The following is a 27,687-nucleotide window of genomic DNA, read 5'->3' on the forward strand; positions in this document are numbered from 1 at the left end:
CCCAGCATATGTGAACAATTTTCAGGTTTTTGTACACAAAGAACATTTTTTTAAATATAAAAGAACACAGATACTGGAAATGTTTATTCTGTCCTCTAAGTGTGGATGAGCACACTCTAATTTCAAGAAGGGGGATGGTGCAAATATTGGATGTAGCTACTGCAAGGGGCTATTAACCTCTGATTCATTCTACCTTCATGGTTCAGCCTTCTGGGGGCTCGACACACAGTGAAAGGAGCACAATGGACCCTCCCCTTAACTTCCCCTGTCCATCCCCCTAGGCCCCTGAGGCTATCACACTCTACCATGGAAGTGGCAAATACCACCTGAGGAAAAGCAGTCATAGACTCTGGGCCCACCCTCTTTGAGGCTCTGTCTCCATTATTGCCTGCATCTTGAGCCAGAAATCCTTCATTCTCTTGTTAGTTTCTCAAAAGCTTTCAAGCAGATTTTTTAAATATTTTGCCTAGCATTTCTAGGTGTCTTCAGTGGAAGGGCTGGTCTCACTGACCAGATCTGCTATTATTACAGCACAAGCCTAATTGTCTTGCTTATCTTTTTTTAAACCTCAATTTTAATTTAATTTATGGAAGTTTTCATTATTCAAAAACTTTTCTAAGTATCATCTTAAGATCAGAAGCAAGATTTCTCAAAATGTTTTACATGATACTAATTATGAAAGATGCTTTTTCATGAAGAAAAAAAATAAGGGTTCAATCACAAAATCACTTTGTGTAGCCATATGTTATATACTAAGTTTAATGATTCACAAAATAGATTAGCATTTTAAAGGCTCCCTTAAGTTCTACAATGAAGAAACCTGTTTAGTTTTGTTTAACGCAAGGTTTACCAAATATAGAAAAATCTTTCTCACACAGTTCTAAGAAACATATCTTGAAAAATATAGATTAGAAATCATACTGATACCTTTTGATTTTTTTCCCTAAATTTCTCTGGGAATTTTAACTGCTTAATCTTCTCATTCATAAAGACTATGTTTGGGTATAATTATGAGTTTAAACTATTTTTTCCAAACTACTAAACCAAAATGGCACCATTGTTGAAATGTGCTAATATATTATCTGACATTTCCCCACAAAAATAACATTTCTAAAATGTCTGTGACAGATCATTTATTTTAGGGAAAATTTATAGCAAGAAACACTTTCAACCCATGTATGCTCTAAGAATGCACAGAAATAACTGCTTCCAGTTACTATCTGAATTAAGTGATATAAAAGGTCTATTCAGTTAAATCTAGATTCTATTAAAAAGCAGTTAAAATGCACATGCCATTTAGAATATAATCCAAACAAGCAGAGTAAGTAGAATTCCATGTAGTATAGGCAAAATAGGCATATAGGAGTATGAACCAATGAAAAATCAGGACATCCAATCTTTATGTGTTACGAGATGCTGAGTCATGCCCTAAGAAGCAGGATTTATCTCTGTGTATACAAAATAATGGAAATAGACTTTTAAATAACTCGCTAACGGGGCGCCTGGATGGCTCAGTTAAACATCTGCCTTCAGGTCAGGTAATGATCTTGGGGTCCTGGAATCAAGTCCCATGTCTGGCTCTCTGTTCCGCAGGTCAGCAAGGAGTCTACTTGACTCTCTCCCTCTGCTCCCCCGCCGCAATAAATAAAATCTTTAAATATATAAGTAACTCACTAAGCACTTAAAACATATTAATACTTAGTTGAATGTTAAGTTTTAAAAGAAACTCATGGTCACTAATCATGATTATTAACACTATTTACACTAAACACGTTAAAGTGGTTGCCTATGATGGGGGAGGGAAGACATTGAAATGGAACTGAGATATAAAAATGGTTGATGCACAGCATACTGAGATGCTTTGTGTAAACTTAATGCATCATGATGTACCATGATCCAAGGGGTATGACTATGTAGCCCTCTAAACATGAGGTTTCCAGAAAGGGAGAGGAGGCTTATAAAAAAAAAGAAAAAGAAAATGAATCAAAAGAACAAAACAAACAGGGTTACACACAGAAAGTCAAATCAGGTTGATGACAAAGTCTGAGTTTCGAATTATCAAAGTCAACACCGAAAATCAAGCAGCAGAGACAAAGTCTAGATTTACAGTTGCATGGCAGATAAGAGCAGTGAGAAAGTTTTTAGGAAGTGTGGAAAGTACAAGAAAAAATAAATGAGAATTGAAACACTTCTCTGACAAGGGGAAGAACTGTGTTTATGATATGTCAGAAGGATAAAAAAAAAAAAAAGTAAAGGCAAGAGGAAAATGTATTAGAAATCTTCAAAGGGTTATATTCCATTAAATAAAACTAATTTTGTAAATAAACCAAGAGGTAGTTACAATTAACATTAAATGAAATAGAAATTTTTGATTCTATCCTTAACCAGGCTAGGAAGTAGAAGGAAAAGTAAGATGGACAGTACTGGGGGGGAGATGGGGAATAAAAGCATAAGGGAAAATTTAACACCAAAAGAGTATGTATATGAGAATGCAAGTAACTAAAATGGAGCTGAAATAAACTATAAATACTTGGAAATACACATACAAGTATAGCAGCCCTAATGTATAATTATTAAGACCATTATGAATTTTTCCACAATTAATTATGTTTTAAAAAATCCTACAATGAGGGAACCCTGGGTGGCACAGCGGTTTAGCGCCTGCCTTTGGCCCAGGGCGTGATCTTGGAGACCCAGGATCGAATCCCACGTCGGGCTCCCGGTGCATGGAGGCTGCTTCTCACTCTGCCTATGTCTCTGCCTCTCTCTCTCTCTCTCTCTGTGTGTGACTATCATAAATAAATAAAAAAATTTTTTTAAAAATCCTACAATGAGTCTTATATATTTAATTCCATTAAAACAGCAATTAATACAATGGCAGATATAATTAGGCATTTATTCTACTTTAGGTCACTGTGGTTTATAACTTGTCTCAGCAATTATCTGTTTCTTTCTCATCACTTTAGTATATGCGCTGCTGAAGCAAGCACGTCTTTCTCATCACTTTAAGCTATTCAATCATCTCTACAATTTTCTTGAGGCAGAAGCTCCTTACATTTTTACAGAATGAATAAGTTGAATAGATAAAATTATGAATTTTTCTTAAAAGTGATCTGTGTTCAGAGGTCTCCAGGAACACACAATAGCTAAAAGCAGGGAGAAAATTCCTGCCCTTGTTTTCAGATAACAATGATGACAATTGTGCTTATCACAGATTAAGAGACTAAAACCACTTAATGTGATGATAATCCAAAGGAATACAGTTACTCTTATAACTCTTTCACATATATACCATAATTTTTGATGTTCAGTTTACAATCTATCTTTGCCAGCACTTCAAAGGTTGGGCAGACCTTGTGTTTAAACTGGCTAGTCATCTTTAGAAAGGATCCCAAAGTAAAAACAAATAAACAAAAACAAAAACACCCAATTCGGCTGTAACTGTAACAAAATGTGAATGTTCTACATGTGGCCAACAAAACAGATCTTTTGAAGACAAACTTCTCAACAATCTTTGCAGCTCTAGGAGTAGGCCCACCATATCTCTGTATTGCAACCTCTCTATAAAAACATTTCATGCTATTAGAAGATGTATCAGTCTGCTAACAATGTAACTTTGGTGAGAATAGATGATACAGAAAGCTTCTTCCTTAAGAAACTGGCTTGATGTAAAAACCATATTAAGACAATTTTAACTTTAGCAAAGAACAATAACCGCTATTAACCACTATCAAGGAGGCACTCAAAGCCAAGGTGTAAAGAACAGCAGGGCTGTTATTAAAAAATGGTAAGTATTAGTAAAAGTATCCCTCAGAGGAAAATTAAGTCTACAAAGGGACACATTTACTCTGGTCATATATCCATTTTTTCCTCTTCATTTGGTAAAAGGCCTTATTTGAGGGACAATATTCCTTCGATCTCATAGGATAGATGCCTACAAAGTGAAACAGAAGTAATTTCACGTACCCACTGGGCTGCTTCCAGCTCCATTTGGCACTGTGAGGTCTGAAGTGCTCAACATCCCACCTAAAAACATTACAGAGAGAAAAGAAGGTAAATAATGAATATGAATGGGTTCTCTTCATCTGAATGAAGTAATCAGCACTCCTCTCCTGAAAAACAAAACCTAGCCTAGACTGAATTTGGCATTACTGTGTAATATGATATAGTTAAACATACATATAAAAGCTCACCTATCAAACTCTGAATGCATATGCCTTCGGTATCAGTATCAAATCATATATATTGATAAGAATGGGGGCAGCGCTAATGGAGTATTATTAAATTTAGGACTTAGAGGAGAGAAGACACTGCATTACAAAGAGTAAAGCCATAAATGCACTGCAAATTTCTAGATTAATGAACTTTAACTCCAGGCAGGTACATCTATTTTCTGTATTTCTCACATGAGTGAGTCACACCCAAACTTTAAATCTTTGCTCATGATATCCTAATTAAATTTTCTGTCTGTCAAAGTATGGCTTTCCCATCATAAGGAAAGTTACAGATGACAGATTCTGTACATCATTCCACCCTGCCTGAGAGGAAGCTAAAGTACCACAGCGAATCCTCAAAAATATTCTTTAAAATGGAGCCAATTATGTAGCAGTGACTCTTGCTCATCAAAGACAGAATCTTAAAGAGTAGCAAAATAAGAAACTGCTTATATTAGCAATTATTTTTTCCACCCTTTTATTAAAGAACCAGCAGAACGGATATATACAGAATCACTACCTACCTGCACTACCAGTACTTGGTGGTCTCTGAGGGACTCCAGGGGATACATTTCTATGTAATGTGGCTTGAGGTGGAGACAGCATGCTTGAATCTGCCAATGTTGAGCTGGCTGCCAAAGATGGGGACACAAGGGAACTCCCTGGATTAGTGTAGGACAAAGCATTAGGGCTGGTCACAGGGACTGTGACAGACATTGAGAAGTTTTGAGGTGGCAAACCAGGCTGTAAATAAAGAACAAGGGAAAAAAAAACCTGTTAGTTTCATTTTCATCTATATTAAATGTGATAACTTATGAACTTTAATTTGATTAGGTAACTCTGGTTATTAAAAGTAGAGGATGGGGATAGTTTCTTACTAAAATTGGCAGATTTAAGCTGCTCTCTTTAGAATTATATTTTAACATGAGTACGTTTGATATGAACCTTTTCAATTTTCATTTTCACATATTAATACATATATATTACTATAATGTATATATTTCAAATATTCAGAGATGAAAATTAGATGTCAGAACCTGATATTAGTGTTGTCAGATTTAGATATTACAAAATATATTATTGTTACCTACTAAGCATAAAATTAGCACTCTAATAATCCAAACATTACATTTCTATTGAGAGATTACAAATATAACAAAAGGTGAAAAATATGTACACAAATTATAAATTTAATACACCAAATGTGGGACATTTTAAGTAAGCCCTGGTTTAATTGACTGACATTCTCCATGAACAAAACTAAAAAAAATATCAAGTTGTATATACACAACACAATGCAATCTGAGTATAATGAAAATGCAAAGAAACAATCTAAACAATAAAATTAACCATTGACAACCTATTTTTAAATTGTATGAAGATTAAATTACAATTATAAATGCTATCCTACTTCCCTCCTAAATATCTCATACCCCTTTAAAATAGTATTTTCTATCTCTTCTTGTATTTCTTCCACAGAACACATGCAATATGCTTGTTAACATGAAAATTCTCTTTGTAATATCTCCATCATAAAGAAAGAAAAAAGCTTTCCTCTCCCCACATTTTAAAACAGTGATTGCAAAGAGTGGTAACACTGCTAATTCAAAGTTGGAAGAATATAGTTTATGTACTCTCTTCAACAGTAGTTTATTTGAGAAAGAAAATTATAATTTATTAACATATAAAACAATGGCTATATGATAAAAATGTTTTCAAAGGTAAAGCAATTTTATTTACATGATATTTTTGCAGCTTAACATTAACTACAAAGTTACCAACATCCGTGTGAGGTCAGAAGGGATTTTATTTTGTTTGCTATTGTTTTGGGATTATTTTTAAAAACAATAAAGGTATTAGCACAAAAATACTTCCTTAAATCTATTTTTCATGAGCTTCTAATAGTAAAGGATTACTTTGGAGAAATAATCCATGATGTATGGCACAGTTTTTAAGAGAATTAATTCTGACCATGAAATAAATATCAGCACTGGAACCAATTTGTTCCATGAAGCCTGCAAGACATATATGGCATTAGAAAATCAGATCCAGAATAGCTGTTTTAAGCAATTCTTGGCCAATGAGCTTCCCATGAGAACTCTTTGATGAACTCAAAAAAGTACTGGTTTTCATGACAGTTAGATGTTTGAGCATAGGAAAATTTTAAACCAACTATTTGTTTTGCAACTTAAGAACATTGATTTCTTAAATAAATATCAAGCCAAGGGGCTCTTCCTCAATACCTATGTGTAAGAAAATAATAGGAGTTTGGAGGTTATTTTGCCAAATAGTTTGGGACATTTACAAAGAACCAAAGAGTAAGCTACTACCATTACAGCCACTATACAATAATAATAATAAATAACTAAACATAATTGCGAAACACCAAATTTTGTATAAATCTAACCAATTTATATTTTATAGTCTCAAGATCTATTTACATACATGTAATACTTCCTAAAAGCCATGAGAGGGAAAGAAAATCCTAGAAGCACCCTATATATTTACAATCATGGAAATTTAGAGCTAGCAGGGACCTTAAAAATTATGTAAGTCAATTCATTCACTTTCCATAGGAAAAATACTGGAATCCAGGAAGGGCTTAAGTGCCCTATCCAAAGGTACAGGAGACAATAAGTAGAACTTGGAATAGGATGTTTTCTCTTCACTTTCATGTTTAAGACACTGAACGTCTTTATTATTAGATTGCCAACAAATTTATTTTGAAATTCTATAAATCCAAAAAAAAGACTAATGAAATTTTCTCCCCTTCTACTTATTAGTATTATCACCCACTGTGAAAATAAACAAGAAGTGTAGCCAATCTCTTCATGCACAAGATAAAAGCACAAACCATACTTTAGTACTCACTGCGATTTTATGATTCCGCATCATATTATCAAATTCCTCATTAATTTTTTTATATTTTTCTTCTGTATGTGGAGTTAGCACATAGGAAGTATCAGGGTCTGGGCTGTCGCACCCTCTGTGTTCCTTCTTGTTCAGAGCCTATATAATGAAGTTAACAAAAAGGATCAACAAATAAAAAGTAGAGGTAAAGTAAAAGTACTTACAGGGCCTCGTTTGAAAATAAAATCACTATCTTCATTTAGTTTGCTGAATCTGTCCTCCGAGAGTGGACTGTGCTCAAAGTAATCGTCAGCATCAGGGCTCTCACAACCATTAAGGCCTTTCTTTCTTAAAGTCTGAAATACAATTGGAAAATTCACACACAAATGATACTAACTTGCCATGAGTTTTTTTGTTAAATTTATTAAGAGAGCACAGACTGAATGAACGGAGTTATTACAAGAGCCACTGAAATGATTTTAAATGATCACAAATGTACTCTAATCCTTCAAATAAGGTAAACTTTAGACACACACAAAATTAATGTTCCCCTTGTACATTAAGAAAAAAAGGAATGTTTACTTATTTGGCTTATTTCTTCCCAAACTTCCTAGAGAATATACTAAATTACTCACAGCTCTGACAGTTATAACCTGAATCTGATTACAGCCTGATCAACATATCTGATAGGGCCAATGAGTGTGAGAACTGATACAGAAATGTATCAAAATGATATTCTGGGAAGCTATCATAGTACCTTTACAAAATGAACATTTCAGCAACTTCATCTATTGAAACTGCTTTTCACCTGAGTTTATCCTAGCCACCAGAAAGAACTGGCACCGTATCTGAATAACTTTATTCCTAATTTGTCCTTAAATACTATCATTTCCCTACTGTGAAGCATAAAAACTCAAATACTTATTTACATATGACAATAATGACTCTTTCCTATGTAGAATGTGCATAATATTATGACTTTATTAGTGACACTGAACATGTATTATAAGATTGCAACAAATTTATTTTGAAGTTCTATAAAACCAAAAGAAAGAAAAACTAATGAAAATTTCCCCCTTTTACTTATTTCCAGTATTTTTAATAAAACATTCAGCATGTATCTTTTTCCCCCTTTGCTTTCTCTTTCTATAGAGCTTCGTCAGTTGATCTAATCCACTGAACTGACTTTCTGGAGAACTTTCTTGAGTGTAACAAAAGTACCTCCTAGACCATATGTTCACTTTTTTTCCTTCTTACTTTGGGGTAAAAGTATAATGAACAGTTGGATTTCTGTTTTTTTTTTTAATATTTTTCATTAAAATCACCATGAAATGACTTGTCCAGTATTTAGAAGAGTAACCTTAAAACCAGGGGCTTAACAATCTGTGGAATATTAACTTATTTGCAGAATGTCTAAATTTTTAAAAACCTTGATGGATCTTTTTAAAAAGAATTAGAGTTCAACAGCTCAAATAGCTTTGGGACTTACTGATTTTCTAGCCAACCATTGAGAAGTTTTAGAAAGTTAAACATTTTCCAAGTAAACTAACAAAGTTTATTTAATTGGAAAACACAGTTTGATCAATAGATTAGTACTATATAAGTATGTTAACTTATATTAATATATTAAATGATTAAATTAGATTTAAGATATACTTTTAATTAATTCATAAAAATAAATCTTGGTATCCTTTAAAATATGATTTACAATCATTATGAATGCTTATTTCATACCTTTTTCCCCTAAAAGAATGTAAACACACACTAGATTCAGATTTGAGAATTTTTTTCTTAGTTTCTCTAAAGTCAAATTATTTTTTTTTTAAGTCAAATTATTTTTAAAATCACTTTAGTCTATTTGATTTTTTTGTGTTTAAAGAATCATAAGAAATCCTAAGTACAGATATGTTAACTTCTCAAATTACTTGGCATGCACTAGGAATCCTACATACAACACACCTGAAACCATCACCATAATACAATCACTAAACATAAGGATAAAGCAAACACTACACCTACTTCCCCAACACTGGCACTATGGCTCTAAGTTCCTTGGATCTAACTAATGACATAAACTTTTATGTGTACTTAGCCATAAAAGGTTCTGTTATTTAGAACTAAAGGATGGAGACATGTATTCTCCCCTGTTCATGGCAGCAAGTTCTGCTTGCCAAAACTCTGCAAGTTGCTATCAGCAATGAAGACGTTAACACTCAGAATACTGGAACACAATGAACTCTTATAACCTACACAGCCCTAGAAACAAAACAAATATAGTAAGTGCCTAACAAAGATTTCATCATGAACTTGTTGACTTATTCTAGCCTGAAATCTCTAGGTATTTTCCCATCCTATTCATCCTATTCGAAAATCGTAGTCATGTTCTTCCACTAACAGCAACCACTAAGTATGTATGTCTTTGAAGTCCTTTTAAATTACTGAACAAAAAGAATATGGCCTTCTAAGTAATTACACAAAATTTTTATTCTACAACAACAGGGTTAACCCTACTTGTACTCATTGAGGAAGAACAGTGCTCTGGCATCTCCAGCTCTGCAAGTCTTCACTTCAGATGGGGTTCCTGTCATTGTGAGGGAATTTAAGAGGCTCTATCAGCTCTGGAGATAACAAGCCCATGTACCTCCACTGGATATCCAACTGTTCTTCTTATCACCAGAACACGAAGAGTTGTTGTTGAGGACCCAACTACCATAAAAAGACTTTTTCTGTCTTCTTTATCGTTACCACATAGCTTAATAGTAAAAGCTTCTCCTGTGTCACAGGTACTAACAAATGGAATGCTGCAATCTATTAACAAGGCTATGTGAGGCATGAAACAATCTAGCTTCAGTTTTGTTTTGTTTTGTTTTGTTTTTACATGCTTCAAGTTAGCCACAATAAAAACACTTGTTCAATGAAGAAAACACAGTCTGAAAGGCTACCATTTTGAGGAATCTGCTTTTAAGTAGATTCCTTAAGGGTACAGGGTACTAGCACAGTACACAGTCTATGCTATTAGTGATGATTATACTGTTCCATTCTGAAGTAAACAGCATCTCAAAAGTACTTTACTCTTGTACATGCAATTGACAGTTTTCACAGTGACATGGCAAACTTAAGGGGAAAGCTCAATTGTGCCAAAATACTTTCAAATTTCAGGGCTATGTATCATGTAAGTTGACTAAGTTGATTTTCTTAAATAATTAAATTATGAATTTAAGCTACCTTGACACAAACTGTTCTATGTTCTTTTGTACCAGTATTCCAAACATGTTTAATGATTCCAACTGCAAAGATTACTTAAATGAAATCCTAAAATGAATGCACCCACAATTTTCATCAGTGTATCTATAAAAGACAGAAATTTTATTTTTGGAGGGTCAGCTAAGCACCTTTAAAAAACAAACATTTCTACTTCTCACAATAAAGTTAAACTGTGTTAGGAGTTTAATGTTTTTATATTTTCATTAAATATTTCCATATTTTGGGCCAATTCAGTCAGGTACTTTTTGCATACTTTATGGTATAAAATGTAAGTTTTAAATAATCAATGAACTTGGCTAACATTCACCTTCAGCATTAGTTATGTAAAGACAGATTTTGAAAGATTTTTAAATGGATCAAAATACAATTCCAAAGTGTCTTTCTGGAAAACTATGTATTGTTTAGGGTACATTCTTCCAACTCAATCCAATTCTATGGGGTTTGTGCCTTTGAGCTCTTTTACAACTCAGTAGAGGCAGAAGTTATTTTGTTGAAACTGAGAGTAATGGAAATAATTAGTGTTTGTAGACATGCAAATAAATGCCAGCTGCTGGAGGTTCAATTGACTTTTGTCCTTACTATGGAAGAGGTCAGGTTCTTTTTGCCTCTATGAAGCAAATGTATTTTGCCTTCCTGATAGGCTTATATATTTGTCTAATCTTTGGATTTACCTATTAACTACCTATAATATTCTTTTCCAGTTCCCTCAGTCACTAATGAGTTAAAATCTTTGATTCATGTTCATTTTATATCTGAGAGTCATGACTTAACTTTTTTTGAAGATTATTGTTTAACAGTTATGAGAATAAAATTACCCTTAACTAATGATTCATAGTAAATGTAAACTCAGGGTAAGAGAGCTTCATAGTACCTCTTGTTAGGACTTAGTATTAGACTGAGTATTGGCTTTTAAAAGAAAAACTCATGTGTTGTTAAATTTTTTGAAAATATTTGGTCAAATGATTAATGATCTGTATTAATTTATCATACTTTCAAAAATTAAAGATATATAATCAGAGAAGGCTTGTGACTTGTCAGTACTCTTCAAGAAATAAAAGTGAATAATCCTTAATTTTGGTGACAATTCATAAATTAAATGCTATTCCTATCACAGTATTGAGAGTACGAAGGTCTAAACCTGCAAACCCATGATCTCCTGATGCAGGGTCCTCTCCATCTGAAGCAACTGAGCTCTAAGGTGAAATTCAAGCTGGTGGAAGGAGAGTGGGTAGTGTTTTACCTTTACGAATTTCCAAGGGAAAAGGTATGCCTATATCGCAGGATATAGGAGATGACCTGGAGATGCCCAAATAAAAGAGAAGGTTTTGTTTTCCTTTGTTATTATTTAAATGAGTTTAAGCTTAATGAAGAGGAACTTAAAACCTCCTGTCTACTGATTAAAGACCCCATCAGTAGGAAGGCTCTGAAATTTAAATTTTTTTATAACAATTTAAGGAAAAAACAATGAAAACTATATCCTGGCTATAACTTTCATTCAGGTTTTATCTACCTTTGTTCTTTAACTAGGCTATTTTACAACTCTGAAGGGATGGATGTTGACTAACTTGTAGAAAATGAATAGTAACTGCAAATAATTCCTATTCACAGAAATTGTTTCCTGTGGGATGTCATTGATTATCGCCTTGTGAACAGTGACCTGTTTTCTTGCATTTTTAAATTCACATCAGCATTCTTTAACTATTATTACGTGGTATTTTGAGTTCTTTGAATTGTGACCTCTTATTGGTTCACTCATTAGTAAAATAAAATCTTTGATGCATGTTCATTTTATAGTTGTATGAGTAACAATTATGGTTTCTTTCACACATCTAATCTGAAATTTGGAAGACCGATAGTCCCAACTGCCTGTTGCACATTATCATGTGGATAGCTGGCTACTCTATCTCAATTTAACTAAAATGGAACTCATTATCTTTCATTTAATAGATCCCCTCTTCAGACTTAACCTTATCTAGTCAACACAGCAAGCAATCTTGCTGCTCATGCTTTGTTTTCTTCCCCACAATCACACGGAATACTAAATTTCATAGATTATTATTTCCACTGCCACCATAGTCAACACAGGCCTGTGCTGCCTTATGTCTAGACGCTTATTATATCTCCCCCTTTTACTTTTCTCTCTTTTCTAATCTGATCCATAAGCTGTTAGAGATTCCAGTCTCCTCAATGCCACTTCCTATTTGTCACATTTGTTTTAAATCTTAGGTGGCTATGATCTACAGCACTAGTCTCTAAGATTCAGATTATCTACCCCATCTGGAAACATATTTTATGTACAGCCTTCAACATATGTGTATATTTTGCCATTTATATGCATAAATTAATCTTAATAAGTGCATTTTAGGGTAAAAAGAATTTCTATTATTTTCTTCCTGAACCCCAGCAGATTCTTTTATATACCTTACATCCTTCTTTTGAAATAACAGATATAGAATACAAAACCATAATTCCTTAGCCTAAATGCAGGTCTCTAACAGCCTAACTCCTATGTATCAATTCCCTTGTTTGAAATCCTGCTCTTGTCCATATGACTCTTTCATAGCTTGCTGCGGCCTAATTTTAACCTCATCTTTCATGAAACTTTCCCCCCACTACTTCCCTATGCTAAAATTTTAAGAGCACTTACTCTACAGAGAGAACATTCATTTAATATATATATATATATATATATATATATATATATATATACACATTGTATTTACCTATCTACTGTACCTTCAAGTAATCTATGAACTTTGAAATCAAAGACTGAATTCTAGATTGCTTTACATCTTCTGAGTCTAGACAAGATGCTATACAGACATGAAATATGTATTTATTAATACTTGCAAGATAAAAAATATATAGTAAGAAGAATGAGATCAGGATGCTGTGACAAGTTACCTTTGAAGTCTTCTAAAACACAGTTATGAATTTGTTAAAATGTAAATAAGGCAATCTAAAGACATTAGTTTGTACTAGACTGATCTACAGAAGTTGTTGATATTTGACTGCTTTTGAACTACAAAAATATAATTTTTAATGTATAATTTCTTAAATTCATACATATATTTAACTTACAACAACCTATATTCTGAAAGCTGCTGGGAAACGCTCCAGTGGGCTTCTGGATAGAACTAGCAGGCAAGAAACATCTCTTACACTGAATGTGTCTAATTATTAACAACCAAAGGTTTTGATTCTGGATTTTATTTTGAGCCCAGCAGTCTTGGAGTACAAACTTCGTAATCTAAAAAAAAACAAACAAACAGCCAAGCTTTTCTAGAATAAGGAAAATATTGTACCATCTATAAACAATACAACCCAGCATTTATATTAATGCTAAGACAAAGGTCCCATGGCTCATTAAACCTTTTCTCCTACTGAGACAAAAGACTACATAACTGAAGCTTTTTTTAAATCTGGAAATTATGCTCATTTATAAAAATGTATACCTGAGAAGGACCCAGAACCTCAATTATTTTTACATAAAGACCACCCATGGTGCCTTCACAAAAGTCAACCTGCAAACCAGCCTTGGTGGCAGAGATGACACACCATGCACATCTTGAGATGGAGCTCCTGATGTCAAGCCTTTAGGAAACCAGGTATTCCTTCCTGCCTTGGGTGCCACCTGCCTGTATTCTCTCAATAAATTCTCCTTTAGGGGCATCTGGGTGGCTCAGTTGGTTTTAAGTATCTGCCTTTGGCTCAGGTCATGATCTTGGGGTCCTGGGATAGAGAGCCCTGCACTGAGCTCTCTGCTCAGGGGGAGCCTGTTTGTCCCCCTCTCCCTGCCCCCCGCCATGTTCTCTCTTAAATAAATAAAATCTTTTAAAAAAATGATAAATTCTCCTTTAGTGTGAGTTACTTTAAGTGGATTTTACCTCTTATAATCAAAGAACCTTGATGAAGAAAACTGTCATAATCCTTTAGGTCACATATTAGTAGTGTCCTTATCTAAGTCACATAATTCCCAAAACAAGTGTGGCTAGTGCCTCCAGAACGCTGAGCCCAGACAGGATCCCAAACCTGGAGGTAAGATAACTGAGGATTATTTAGTTTCTGGCCAAAGATAATTGATTCAAATAATGGTACATATACCAACAAAGATCTTTAAAGTCAAGTGTTGTATTGTTCTACTTATAAAGATAACCTTATCTTTCAAGTTCAAGGAAGCATGTATAGAATTCTGGGTATATAACACTGCTTGGCAGGCCCTGTACTTCATTTTCTAGTCTGTACTATTAAATCTGTTGGTGAAAGTGAAGATGGAAAGGACAAGGAAATGGTGGAAAGGAGATAAGAAACTTGAGGCATAAAAAAAAAATAATTAAAAAAAAAAAAAGAAAGTTGAGGAAAAAGTAATGCTAAGGTTTAGACTTTTTTTTCCCTAGGTATACTCAAAGAATTTTTTATAAACTTAAGAGCAAGAATATTTCAAAATGGATTATAAATTAAAGGTAGCTAATTTTAAATAAAATTTTTAGCTTATATTCTTATCAGCAAAAAATAATGTATTTAAAATTTTAGACATGCTTATGCTCCATAGAAATTATATATGCACATGTGTATAGATATAAACAAATACATATATGTACTATCACATATATACATATATACTATAATCTTTTGTTCTTTTAATAAAGAAATCTAGTATTCATAATATTTTTCACTGTAAATAAGTTTAAATATTTAAACTACACAAAGTCTGAAGTAACTGATAAAAATCCCAGGGGACTGCATTTTCTGAAATTTTAAGATGTGCCACTAAATGTTAGACTCAGGAGTTTGTACTGCCTGAGTGTTTACAAGAGCCCATACCTGACAAGATTGTGTTTTTAACTACTGCCTACCAAGACTGAAATGTTTCTTAATGTATGCTCAATTTTATAACTATCGAATTCTATTCCAAACTAATAGAATCACAGTACTGAGAAGCAAACTATGGAATTAAAAGTACTCAAAGGGTATATATACATAGTTTTTAAATGCATGAGAAGCTAATTAATCAATCGATAACTAATCACCACCCACCTTCAATCTCATTTCTGTCAAGCACCTGAGCAGTAAGTGCTCCATAAATACTGGATGAATGGATAATTAGATATAACATAAGATATAACACTTCTAAAATAAAGGAATAATATGTCTTGAGTTTTAAGGAATTTAAACTAAATAGAACTTTTAAAAATTAGGAACATTCTCCTCTTCCTTTTTAATAATAGTTGCTAATTTTGAAAGACATTTATTCTTCCTAGACAATTTGGAAATGCATAAAAACATCAAATTTTTTAGAACTGTGAAACATTCACAAAGGGCATCAAAATTTATTAAATTGAATTATAAAATGAATACCAGTAATTCTAACCAAATCAAAACACAGACTAGAACTAGAACCTATATATCTCTAATTCATTTAATGCTCTCCTCTCTCCTCTCCAGAAAATACTATCCTACTGCTGTGATGACAAAATTTTATGGATTTTCTTTATAGGATTACCACATGTATGCATATCCCTAAATATATTATTTAGGTTTTACTTTTAAATTTTATGTGAATGGAATATAGGTAATGTATTATTTTGTCTTGCCTCTTTTAACATACATTTTATTACATTCATTCTTAGAGTGGCATATATTCCAATTTGTTCATTTTCATTAAATGTTGTATTACATTGCAAAGGGGAAAAAAAAACTTTATTCATTCTACTGCAGACAAACACCGGAGGTGCTTCAATCTTTTGGCCATTATTAAAATGAAAATGGTGCTATGCACACTTCTGCATGCAGACACATAGCCTACTGCATACCTGCACACACTTCTCTAGGGTGTATTCTTGGGAATGGAATGGTTAAGTTTATAAAATATGTGGATCTTATACTAGATAATGACAAACCATTTTTAAAGTACAGTTCATCTTTGAACAACACAGGTTTAAACTATGCAGACCCACTTAGATGCTTTTTTTAAAATGCACTTTATCTTCCTTGTGATTTTCTTAGTAACATTTTCTCTTCTCTAGCTGACTTTAATGTCAGAATAAAGCATATAATACATATAACATACAAAATGTATGTTAACTGTTTATGTTATTGGTAAAGCTTCTGGTAAGTCTGGGAGGAGTTTGGGCTCAGCGGTTAAGCTCTGCTTTCAGCTCAGGGCATGATCCTGGAGTTCAGGGATTGAGTCCCACATCGGGCTCCCTGAAGGGAGACTGCTTCTCCCTCTGCCTCTGTCTCTACCTCTCTGTCTCTCATGAATAAATAAATAAAATCTTTTTAAAAAAAGTTTTGGGGGAGACAAGGTCAAACATGGATTTTCAACTGCAGAGTTGTTCAAGGGTCAACCAAAATTGTATCAAAGTACATTTCTACCTGCAATAAAGAGTTAATTTGCATTCCCTGATTACTGAGGAAATGAAGCACATTTCATACCTATTAGCTATCTGAATTTTCCTATAAGTGCCTGTTCAAGTCCTTCCCAAGTTTTCTACTGAGTTGTTCGTCTTACTGCTTTATTGTCATTTTTAAGTTTGTTATCAATGTAAGTCTTTTGTTAACTTTATGCATTACAAAAATATTTTCTCATTGTGTTTTTAAAAACAAAAAAAACCCACCTGCCCCCAGATAAAAACAGGTTAATTTTAACAAAGTCAAATTTATCAAATTTTTCCTTTATAGTTTTTATGTCTTGTGTAAGAAATCCTGCACTACCTCAAAATCATGAAGACAGAGGTCTCCTATATTATCTTCTAAAAAGCTTTCAGTTTTGCCTTATGATAAAATTATAAGTCTATAATCTTCCTGGAGGTTGACTTTATGTATGGTATGAGGTAGGTTCCCTTAATTGTTTTCCTATATATCCAATTGTCCCAGCACAATTAGAGTTTGTTTTTTCCCCTATGGTTATAGATCACATCCACTTAGGCACATGATTCTGTTTCTGAGCTATTACTTCATTGATATGGTTGGCAATTGATATTTGTACCGTTGTCACAGTATCTTCGTTATTACAACTTTAAAATTAGTCTCAATATATTGTACAGCACAGTCTCTCACATTGTTATTCTTCAGGCTGTCCTTCTTTTCCCCTTCTACTTCCCTTTATTTCAGAATCAGCTGTTAAATTCTTAAAACAAAACAAACAAAAAAAACCCTTGGGATTTTGACTGGCAGTTCTTTGACTCTACAAAGATTATTTTCTGTGGCACTGAAGTATAAATATTGAGAATTCCAGTCCACAATAATGGGATAATTCTGGTAAATCAACCCTGCATTCCTGAGATCAATCCTACTTAGGCTATACTATCCCTTTTACATACTGCTGGATATAATTTATTAGTTAGCATAGAGTAACATGAGATGCTTTAACAAACACAAATTTCAGTGGCCTAATACAATGAAGCTTATTCTTACAAAGTCAAAAGAGGGTTTCTTTTTTTTTTTAATGTATATTTTTTAAGATTTTATTTATTTATTCAGATAGAGACAGAGAGAGGCGGAGACACAGGCAGAGGGAGAAGCAGGCTCCATGCCGGGAGCCCGACGCGGGACTCGATCCCGGGACCCCAGGATCACGCCCTGGGCCGAAGGCAGGCGCCAAACCGCTGAGCCACCCAGGGATCCCCCAAAAGAGGGTTTCTTATCTCAGAGAGACTTGGATGAGATTATCCAAGAGCCTAGACTCATTTATCTTGTGCCTCCACACACAAGACGTCAATAGTTCCCCTCTTGGGCGCCCCGGATGGTGCAGCGGTTTAGTGCCGCCTGCACCCCGGGGTGTGATCCTGGGGACCCGGGATCGAGTCCCATGTTGGGCTCCCTGCGTGGAGCCTGCTTCTCCCTATGCCTGTGTCTCTGCCTCTCTCTCTCTCTCTCTCTGAATAAATACATAAATAATCTTAAAAAAAAAAAAGTTCCCCTCATAATTCTCTGTACCTGGCTGGCAAAGAGGGAAGTAAGAGTATGAAGATCATGTGGGAGGTATTTTACAGATCAGACCTAGAAGCTGCATGTGTCACTTCTACTCACATTCCATTGGCCAACTCAGCCACATGGCCACTCCCATGGGGAGGCTGATAAGTCTATATGTGTGCCCAAGCAGCAGAGAAAATGGATCCATGTGAAAGTAACTGTCTCCACTAAAAAAAGATGTGAACTCAAAGAAGTGGACTGATATTCTGTTTAGGAGTTTTATAATTATTTTCAGTGAGGCTGACTTCTGATTTTTCTTAGAACTCTCCTTCCTGGTTTTGCTATCAAGGTTAGGCTAGCTTATATAATGGGGAAAAGAGTGTTTCTTCTTTTTCTATTCTCTGGTAGAGTCTGTAAAATACTGGCATTATTTCTTCCCTAAAAATCTGTTAGTCCTTGCTTATGAAGCCACCTGGATTTGGAGTTCCTTTGCAGTAACCTTGACAATAAGACTTTTCAGTTTGTCTATAGTTTCATGATTCCATTTGTTAAATTGTATTTTTCTGAAAATTTGTCTACTGAGGCACTTTTGTCCTCAGTTTTTGTCCTCAAAAACTTTTGAGGCACAACAGGATCCTGAGATTTTGTGTGCACAAAAAAAGTATATTAAAATAGTTGATGAAAAAAATTAAATGGTACCTTTGTAATCTAGTTTGCTTCTTACCTTTACAGAGGAGAATATGAAGCTTAGGAGAGACCCAAGTACTACTCCCCCTTCAACCATACTACATCACACAGCTATTAAGTGGCAGAACTGGACTAGAACCTAAATCTTCTGATGTCCAGTCTAGTGCTCTTCCCACTATCCTACTTCACCTGGTTCAACAGACTGCATTAATCAGTCAACAAATGAAAGGGAGAATGCAGAGAGGCTTGTGATCGGGAACCACTTCAACTTTGGGAAGATACCATATTACCTATACCATTAATATGGTATAGGCAGGAATATCACTGCCTTCACGGTCCTTCTCCAGTTCCTCCATAATTTTTTTCCTATCTTCCTCAGAAAGAAGTATGTGGTATTCAAGCTATGGCTTCTCTGAATTTTAAGGCCTTATCTAGTTGTATGATATTCCTAAATTTGACTGCAGAGATTGCAGCAAATGGTAATGGTATTCCTCCTCTTAGCCCTGAGCAAAACCAACAGCTTTGGGGGACCGTTAACTCCCAGAAATTAGATATTGGACTAGCCTCAGCTTATGAACAGGGATAATGCAATTCTGTTCTAAATCTCCACACATAAATATTTTGATAAACTTGGTCCTCAATGCACTGTAAAATCAGGAAAGTGTGTCTTCAAAACTCTAGGCTCCTGGTTTTCATCATCTGTTCCTTGTGTGTGCCATTTTTTAAACTGTACAAATGACTTAATTTACCTTGTTTTCCTTTTAATCCAACAAAACTTATTGAGAACATCTACTAGGTTCTGATGTTCACTGATGACATGGACATAGGTTACGGTCCACATGAAGCTTGTGAAGGTTACCTGATGTTCCCATGAAGACTGCTTTCTTAGTAAAGCAGTCTGACTAGGGTTTTGAACCCCTTCTCCAAAATCCTGATGTGGTTTAGTTGCAAAACTGATACACAGGTATTTTGCTTTTATTTTTTAAAAACAAATGAGCCAATTTATTAACCCAGCATTTGTTCTGATGTTTCTGGGAGGCAGTTACCACCTGTCCAGTGATTCTTTCCATATCTCTCTGTCCCTGATATCAGTCTGCAGCCCCATCTTGGTCCTTTTCCATTGTTTTCAGCCCCCCACAAGGTGTGGAGGAGCTGTGGACCACGCTCCTGGAGCCTCTGCTTAAGTGGCTGGGCATGACCCCGTTTCTCTGACATCCCACATAGATCTTGGTCATGGAGCTGACCCCAGTACTGCCCTGGAGGTACAGGTGCCAAGCTGTCAAAGCAGCCCATGCGTAGAACCAGTTCTCATCACAGGGAGCAAGCAAACTCTTTATGCTATGGTGTCCACCCCCCACCCATTTAGGGACTTTCAGTTTCTCAGACTTGAGGAAGACTGCCAGAGCTCTGATGAACTCCTGCTGGTTCATGTCTTTTATAGTAACTCCAGCCATAGTGTGGCCTCCTCACTGCCAGCCAGGGGAAAGGGAGCAACGGGGTTTCCCAAGGACACAAGTCAATTGTCCTGCCTTCATTCTTGAAGATGTCTTCTCTGGGTATAGAATTCTAGGTTGGACTACAAATTCCATCTTCTCAACATATTCAGGGTATCATTTCATGGACTATAGATTTTCATTTGTTGCTATTTAGAGTCAACACTTCTTTGAAGATTATCTGCTGTGTTTGAAATTATTCTTTTTTTGTTTTCTGTAGTTTCACTATGTCTATGTATAGTTTTATTTTTTCTTTTCATTCTGCATGGGGTTTGTTGAGTTCCTTAAATCAACTCTGGAAAATTGTAATTATCTCTTCAAATATTGTGTCAGACCCATTCATATTCATCCTCTCTTCCCCCTCCTTCTAGAATGCCAAGAAAAATTTAGGTTAGAATATCTAACCAATCTTCCTTTTCCTCAACATCCTGTATCTACCTTTTCATCCCTTTGTGCTAAGCCTCCATATAACTTCTTTCAGTTCACAAATTCTTCAGCTATGTCAAATATAATTCCAGCATGCCTACTAAGTTCTTCATTTTGGTTACTGTGTTTTTTTCATTGCTCTAAGTATTTCATTCAAATCTATTTATCACCTCTCTTATAATTTCCCATATCTTGCACACGTTTGCAAGCTTATTAGAATGAAATTATTTATAATTTATGAATATAATAAGAGTATCTGAAGTATTCAGACATCAGTATCTGCTATTTCTTCTGCATTTTGTTTATGCCTTATTTTCTTTTATGGTTGATCATCTTTGTATGATGGATACTCTATAGTTTTGAAAGGTTATCTGAAAGACATTTTTGATGCCTTGAATAAGATGCCTTTCTTTAAAAAGTGTGTCAATTTGCTTTTGCTTCTTCCAGTTACCTGTGGCAAATGTGGACTTCTTGTGTTAAAGGACTTTGGACAGTGATTCCACACAATGCTGGTACTTATTTTACAACCTCTGAGACACAGGTTCTCTTTCTTTTGTTATTCTCCTCTTTCCCTAATTTGTTCAGTACAATAGACCCCTCCTTGCAATCTTTTGCAAGTAGGGAAAAGGCAGTGGATTTTTCCCTCTTCCTAAGGTCCCAATTTGATATGGGAAGCAATCTATTAGACTCAGAAACCTAGAAGTAATGAGGTTTACTCTTTGCCTCTGGATCCACCAAAACCTGAAGCTTAGTTTACAACTGTTTTATCCTGATGGGCAAATGACTCAGGGTAGCCAGACTTTAAATACTTCTTTACTTTTTAGGTCCTCACCTTTTCTTAGATTTTGGTCTGGCATGTCCTTTAACAGCTCTTTGATGCTATAAAGTTTTTATACAATTTATCTAGTATTTTTAGTTGTCTTCACTGAAGAGTTGGTCCAGACAACTTGGTCCAACAACAGAAATAAAAAAAATCAATGTTTTTGGGGAAAAAATGAACCAAATATTTTCTAACATCCACAAAGTTTTCTGATGATGTTTTTGCTTTCTCTTTAAGTTAAATATGGAAAAGAGTTCCACATTTTCCACAAAAATTCCACTGTCAAGTTCCTCAAATAGTTCAACAGGGAGCAATCATGCAACCCAGCATATTCCACTCCTAGGGAGATTACCAAAGAAATGAAAGGATCTCCATACTAAAACTTGTACACAAATTTCAGACACATTTTTGTAACAATCAAAAAGTAGAAACAACCCAATGTTTATCAACTGATGAGTGGATAAACAAAATGTGTTATGTCCATACAATGGAATATCATTTAGCCATGGCATGAAATACTGATACATGTTACAATATGGATGAACCTTGAAAGGATTATGCTAAATGGAAAAAGCCAGACACAAAAAGAGAACATTTATATAAAATATTCAGAATAGGAAAATCCACAGATGCAGAAAAAAGGTTAGCAGTTGCCAGGATGAGGTGGTAAGGGGAGTTAAGAAATGACTGTCAATGAGTACCAAGTTTCTTTTCAGATTCATGAAAATGTTCTGGAATTAGTAGTCATGGTGGCACAAACTTCTGAATATACTAAAAACCACAGATGTATAATTTTAAATGATGAATTTTATGGTCTGTAAATTATATCTCAATAAAAAGAATAGAACAAAGTTAATCTCAGATATGTCTATAATACCCACTGTGGTAGCCGCTAGCTACACTAAGTTGCCTCACTGAACATTCAATTTCACATGATAGTGAAAGATATTGGGAGCAATGATTTATAAAGATACCAAATCGTATGAAAGTAATTATGCAGGTCATAGAAAACACTGGAAATCTTTACCATGATTATGAATAAGCACATTGGAATCCATACCTATGAGCCTATATCCAGGTATATTATGACCAGTGAACCAACCAAATGAAACAAAAGCCAACAGAATCTATGAAAAGAGCTTTTATATACCCGAAAAGAAGACAGCAAAATAATACAACTTCCCCTCTCTGAATAATCTTCTTTATATAGCAGCCACTTATTCAGATGAACTTATGTTCATCTGAGCTGAAGAATGTGCTTTAAAAAAAAAAAAACACTTTCTATGATTAAACAATACAGCCTGCTCTACTATAATGTGTTTTGGAATGTAAATTAGGTGCTATGAAACTGGTAAATACAGAATAGTTAGTGTCAGTATAATAAAGAAGTCTCTCTGGTTCACTGGGGACTTTTTCCTAGGCAAAGGGAACCAGGAAAGTGGCAAGAGAATTATAACCTTTAGCAGAAAGGAGAAAGTCCTCCCGAGAGCAGGAGTATTAAAAAAAAAAAAAAATGAATTAACTGCATGCAATTAAAAAAAGAAAGAAAAAAGAAAATTGAAAATGAAGGCTTCAGAGTATTCCCAGCCTTGAGCATTCCCGTGCTTGCTTTAACGGCAACCTCCACCACCCTCCACTGGTCGCTGCTACACTGCCATCTGCACTGTCCTAAGACGACTATCTCCATTCTAATTCAAGTGTTGCCAACATTTCTACTCAAGTAATGAATTTTGTGCATTTGTAACACCCATGGTGGTAGCCACTACTGAGTTGCCTCACTGAGCAGTTCAAGCTCTCTTTTTAATTACAATTATGTTTTAGTTTGTGTTGCTCAGAACACAAAGTTGTACAAGTTTTGGAGTTGTGAGATTTTTCAGAAATGTCTAAACTACATGAGAGCAAAAGCACCTGTACTTTTTTTCTTTGTACGTCTGTTTACTTCTCTAATGGCCAGAAATAATATACACTGGGAATCATGTGGAAGATGGGGCAATACAGCAATAAAGGCAGTATTTCCAGTGTTACAGAATGGAGAGAATCACATCCCCTTCATTCGTGAACTTCCTTTCCATTTAAACATACTCTATGCTTTTGTTCCTAATAGCTTTGGGTAACATTTGATGAAGTTTTTTTTTTTTTTTTAAAGATTTATTTGAGACACAGAGTGTGTGCATGAGTGTGGGAAGGGCAGAGGGAGAGAGAGAATCTCAGACGTCCTACCGACTGAGCCACTGGGTGCCCCTGAAGAAGTTTTATGGGTACAAATTTGTTAACAGTGAAGTAAGCAATACTGCTTTTAGTTCAATTTTAAAGCACATTACTAAGCTGTGTGCTGATCTTTGGGAATCTATGGGAAGAATATTCCCTCCCTGGGCCGGGCCAAAGGCAGTGCTAAACCGCTGAGCCACCCAGGCTGCCCTATAAACAACTTTTAAAATGCTGACAATCTGCTGCCCGATAAGTATTCTGGTAACTATTATTTGACTACCTAAGCTTTTTAAACACCTCTAAAGGCTGCCCAATGCCCATAAGACAAATGTCAAACACTCTATACTCAGGGCACTCTATCAACCACACCCAATCTCTGTTCTTCACCTTTATTACTCACCTATACATACTCCTTATTCCACAGAAATGGGTATGATGTGTACTAATATTGAGGTTTATTTTTCTCTATGTATATCCAGTTTTTCTAGCACCATTTATTAAAAAGACTTTCCTTTTATTATTGATTTACCTTAGCACTTTTGTCAAACATCAATTAACCATGAATGTACAGGTCTATTTCTGAGTTCTGTATCCTGGTTCCACTGAGCTACATATCTATCCCGACCTATACAAACTTTCTGGATTACAGTAGCTTCATAGTACATCTAAGAAATGGAACATCTAGCTAAAATAAGGCAAGTATTTTCCATCTTCTTACCACCATGATTAGTGTACTACAGGAAGAAGTGTGAATGCATGTTATCTAAGCCAGCATAACAGAATTAATTTTAGAACGTTTGGTAGAAACTCTAGTTTCTAGATCACACAAGTAATCTCTGATGCTTTCTATTGGTGCTTAACAATATGGTAGTCACTAGCCAGCCACATGTGGTTACTTAATTAGTTAAAAATATAGTTCTTAGTTGCACTGGTTATATTTCAAGTGCTCAACAGCTACTACATATGACTAATGGCTACCGCACTGGATAGCACAAACAGAGAACATTTCCATCTCCACAAAAAGTTCTACTGGATAATGTTGCTATAGATGATGCCATGTGCAGCTGTAAAGTTGGGAGCTGCCACTGTCAAAATGCAGCAGGCAGCATCAGGACAAAGATGATGCCCAAGGGAAGGCAGAAACCTGGAACCCACTTTAATAGAGCAGAGCCTAATCTCTACCATACTGTTTCATTTTTTTGTTATGTGACATATAACAAGTACCCCTATTTTAAAGGTGAGTTTGAATCCGATCTTTCTTGTTTGTAATCAGAAACAACCTAATTGTTTTCAGGGATCCCTGTGTGGCGCAACGGTTTGGCGCCTGCCTTTGGCCCAGGGCGTGATCCTGGAGACCCGGGATCAAATCCCACATCGGGCTCCCGGTGCATGGAGCCTGCTTCTCCCTCTGCCTGTGTCTCTGCCTCTCTCTCTCTCTGTGACTATCATAAATAAATAAAAATAAATAAAAATTAAAAAAAAATAAAATAAAAATTTAATTGTTTTCAAAATGCTTTCACAGGATGCCTGGCTGGCTTATTAGTTAGTAGAACATGCAATACTTCATCTTGGGCTTGTAAGTCTGAGCCCCCATGCTGAGTGTACAGATCACTTAAAATTAAAAAAAAAAATGCTGTGCATACATTATTTTAATTGATCCTTCAAATTCACAAGATTTAGAACATTAATATTGCTCTCTTTTCCTATTTAACAGGTACTATAAATATTCAATAAATAATGATTAGTATAGCCAAGAAATACTAATTATAAATACTAAACAGCAATTACTTTGGATCATATTAAGTGAAGTATCAAATAGCAGAATTTGAGAATTATTAACACTTTTCACAAAATGTCAATCCTTATCTAATTTATTTTCTGCTGTCCTACAGAACATAACTGGTAGATTTTTTTATACCCCAAAGTAACAGAACAATTTAAAAACTTAATGCAACTATAACTAATATGGAAAATAGCACCAAAAATATTTTAATTATATCATATAATGAATGGAACTATCCTTTATGAACACTGGTAGTATGAAAAAGTAAGCTGATTTTTAAAATTCCTGTACAAGTATTAGTTGTTATTTCTAAGGTTTTGGAGAACACAAACATTTTTGAGGTTTTCAAGACAGACTTTGGAAATAACAACTCAAACCCAGAAATTACCACAAAATAACAAACCGGTTATATGAAAAGAAAATTTCTATAAAAACAAAGCATCACAGAAAAATATTCCCCAATGAATTATAAGAGGTAAATTTCAATAGGAATTCAAGTTTTGGTTTATTTTCTAAGACTAAAACTGGTAACTTGTTTACCAAGTTTCAAGAATCACTAACATTTAAAAAACAATCTTAAAACTATAACTTCTGATCTTTACTGCTAATAAATTAAAATAAGCACTTATAGGAAATATTCTTTGAGTAAAGAAATATAATCACATATCAATGTGCCTACACATAATATTCTTCATATAAGACACTTAGAATACACAAGTATCAAAACACATATCAAAAATTGGTTTAATTCACAAATCAACCCACCAAACAAAACCTACAAAATTATAAGCTCTAATTACTTTTCCAAAATATAAGAAGTTCATACTACCATTTAGAAATGTTTACAGGTCAAGCACCAACTATGTAATTGTAAATTTAAAAGTAGAGTTATGACTAATCTACGCTAAGAAAATACCTGTCTTTCTTTAGATTCTAGATCCCTAGGAGTTTCTCTCAAAACTGAGCTACAAAAATAACTTCAAAATAAATATGAAAACTACACCACTGTCTCCTTAATTTTAAGGAGATGTGTGTATGAATGGCTAGCTTTTAAAAAACCGCATATCTGCATTTGCTACCTCTTTATAAGAGAATTATCACTTTATCTATCTATAGATATAGATAGATATAGAGGTGTATCTATAGATATAGAGCTATATCTATAAAAACAAAGCATCACAGAAAAATATTCCCCATTGAATTATAAGAGGTAAATTTCAATAGGAATTCAAATTTTGGTTTATTTTCTAAGACTAAGATATAGAGGTATATCAATCTTATCTATCTATATATAGTGTATCTTATCTATCTATATAGCTCACAGGCATACACAGGACATCCTAACATGGTAAGTACCCTGCATCTTTTGCACTAAATAAGCTTGCAGCTCTAATACTAATATAGTATTATATGCTGAATGATTAATATATATATAGTATTATATGCTGAATGATTAATATATGGTAGGAAAGCTCAAAATCTTGGGATTCTAACTATCTTAAATCTATATTAAAATGTAACCAACAAAGAAACTTCTGTAATAAGATAAAACAGCCAACACATCATCTTTTTAGGAAAACAGCAGAAATAGGCCAGTTATTCCCAATGTCTTGCACAATGCCTTGTACACAGTATGATAAATATCAGTAAAATAAATTAAAAATGTAAAAATAATGCATCATATTCAACATTTTTACCCGTTCCTCCTCCCTCCTTTTCAACCCCTTTCAAAAAACATCACAGGGCAATTTGGAACACAATGTATTGCTTGGGAAGTGCAAGACAGTATAACCTAGACAGAGCTCTTTCAATAGCTACCCAAGCCTTCAGGATAAAGTTAAGGGCCTGGGATCTGGTTTACTTCCCAGGTCAGTCATGGCTATTTCCACTCTTCACACTATACTACTACAGCTATACTTAGTGGACTTTAACTCCATAAAATAACTATGCTGTGTCTCATTTCCTAATTTCCACATAAGGTGCCCTGCTGAACTGGAACACCTTTCTTCTACCCCTTTCCCTCTC

At 34.6% G+C, this 27,687-nt stretch overlaps 2 protein-coding genes across 11 annotated transcripts in view; both read right to left on the reverse strand.

The window, feature by feature from the left end:
- Positions 1-27,687, reverse strand: part of MEF2A (myocyte enhancer factor 2A) — a 165,365-nt gene that overhangs the window by 28,378 nt on the left and 109,300 nt on the right. For 6 of the 10 annotated variants that reach the window (XM_041753227.1, XM_041753226.1, XM_041753230.1 and 3 more), the window contains 3 exons: positions 7,074-7,223; positions 4,739-4,958; positions 3,967-4,026 (listed from right to left, as the gene is read on the reverse strand). In XM_041753227.1, coding sequence (XP_041609161.1) covers positions 3,967-4,026; positions 4,739-4,958; positions 7,074-7,223 — 430 coding nt within the window. Of the gene's footprint in view, positions 1-3,966; positions 4,027-4,738; positions 4,959-7,073; positions 7,224-7,288; positions 7,421-27,687 lie in introns of all 10 variants that reach the window. The other 4 variants (XM_041753224.1, XM_041753229.1, XM_041753223.1 and 1 more) reach the window with 2 other exon arrangements.
- LOC121489843 (40S ribosomal protein S19-like) lies at positions 14,803-25,274 on the reverse strand. The gene is given in 2 exon segments (XM_041753232.1): positions 14,803-20,218; positions 20,221-25,274. Coding segments are annotated over 2 exon segments (447 nt in total). The 5' UTR covers positions 20,387-25,274; the 3' UTR covers positions 14,803-19,937.

This window comes from Vulpes lagopus, chromosome 4 (genome assembly GCF_018345385.1).
Source record: "Vulpes lagopus strain Blue_001 chromosome 4, ASM1834538v1, whole genome shotgun sequence".
NCBI lineage: Eukaryota > Metazoa > Chordata > Mammalia > Carnivora > Canidae > Vulpes > Vulpes lagopus.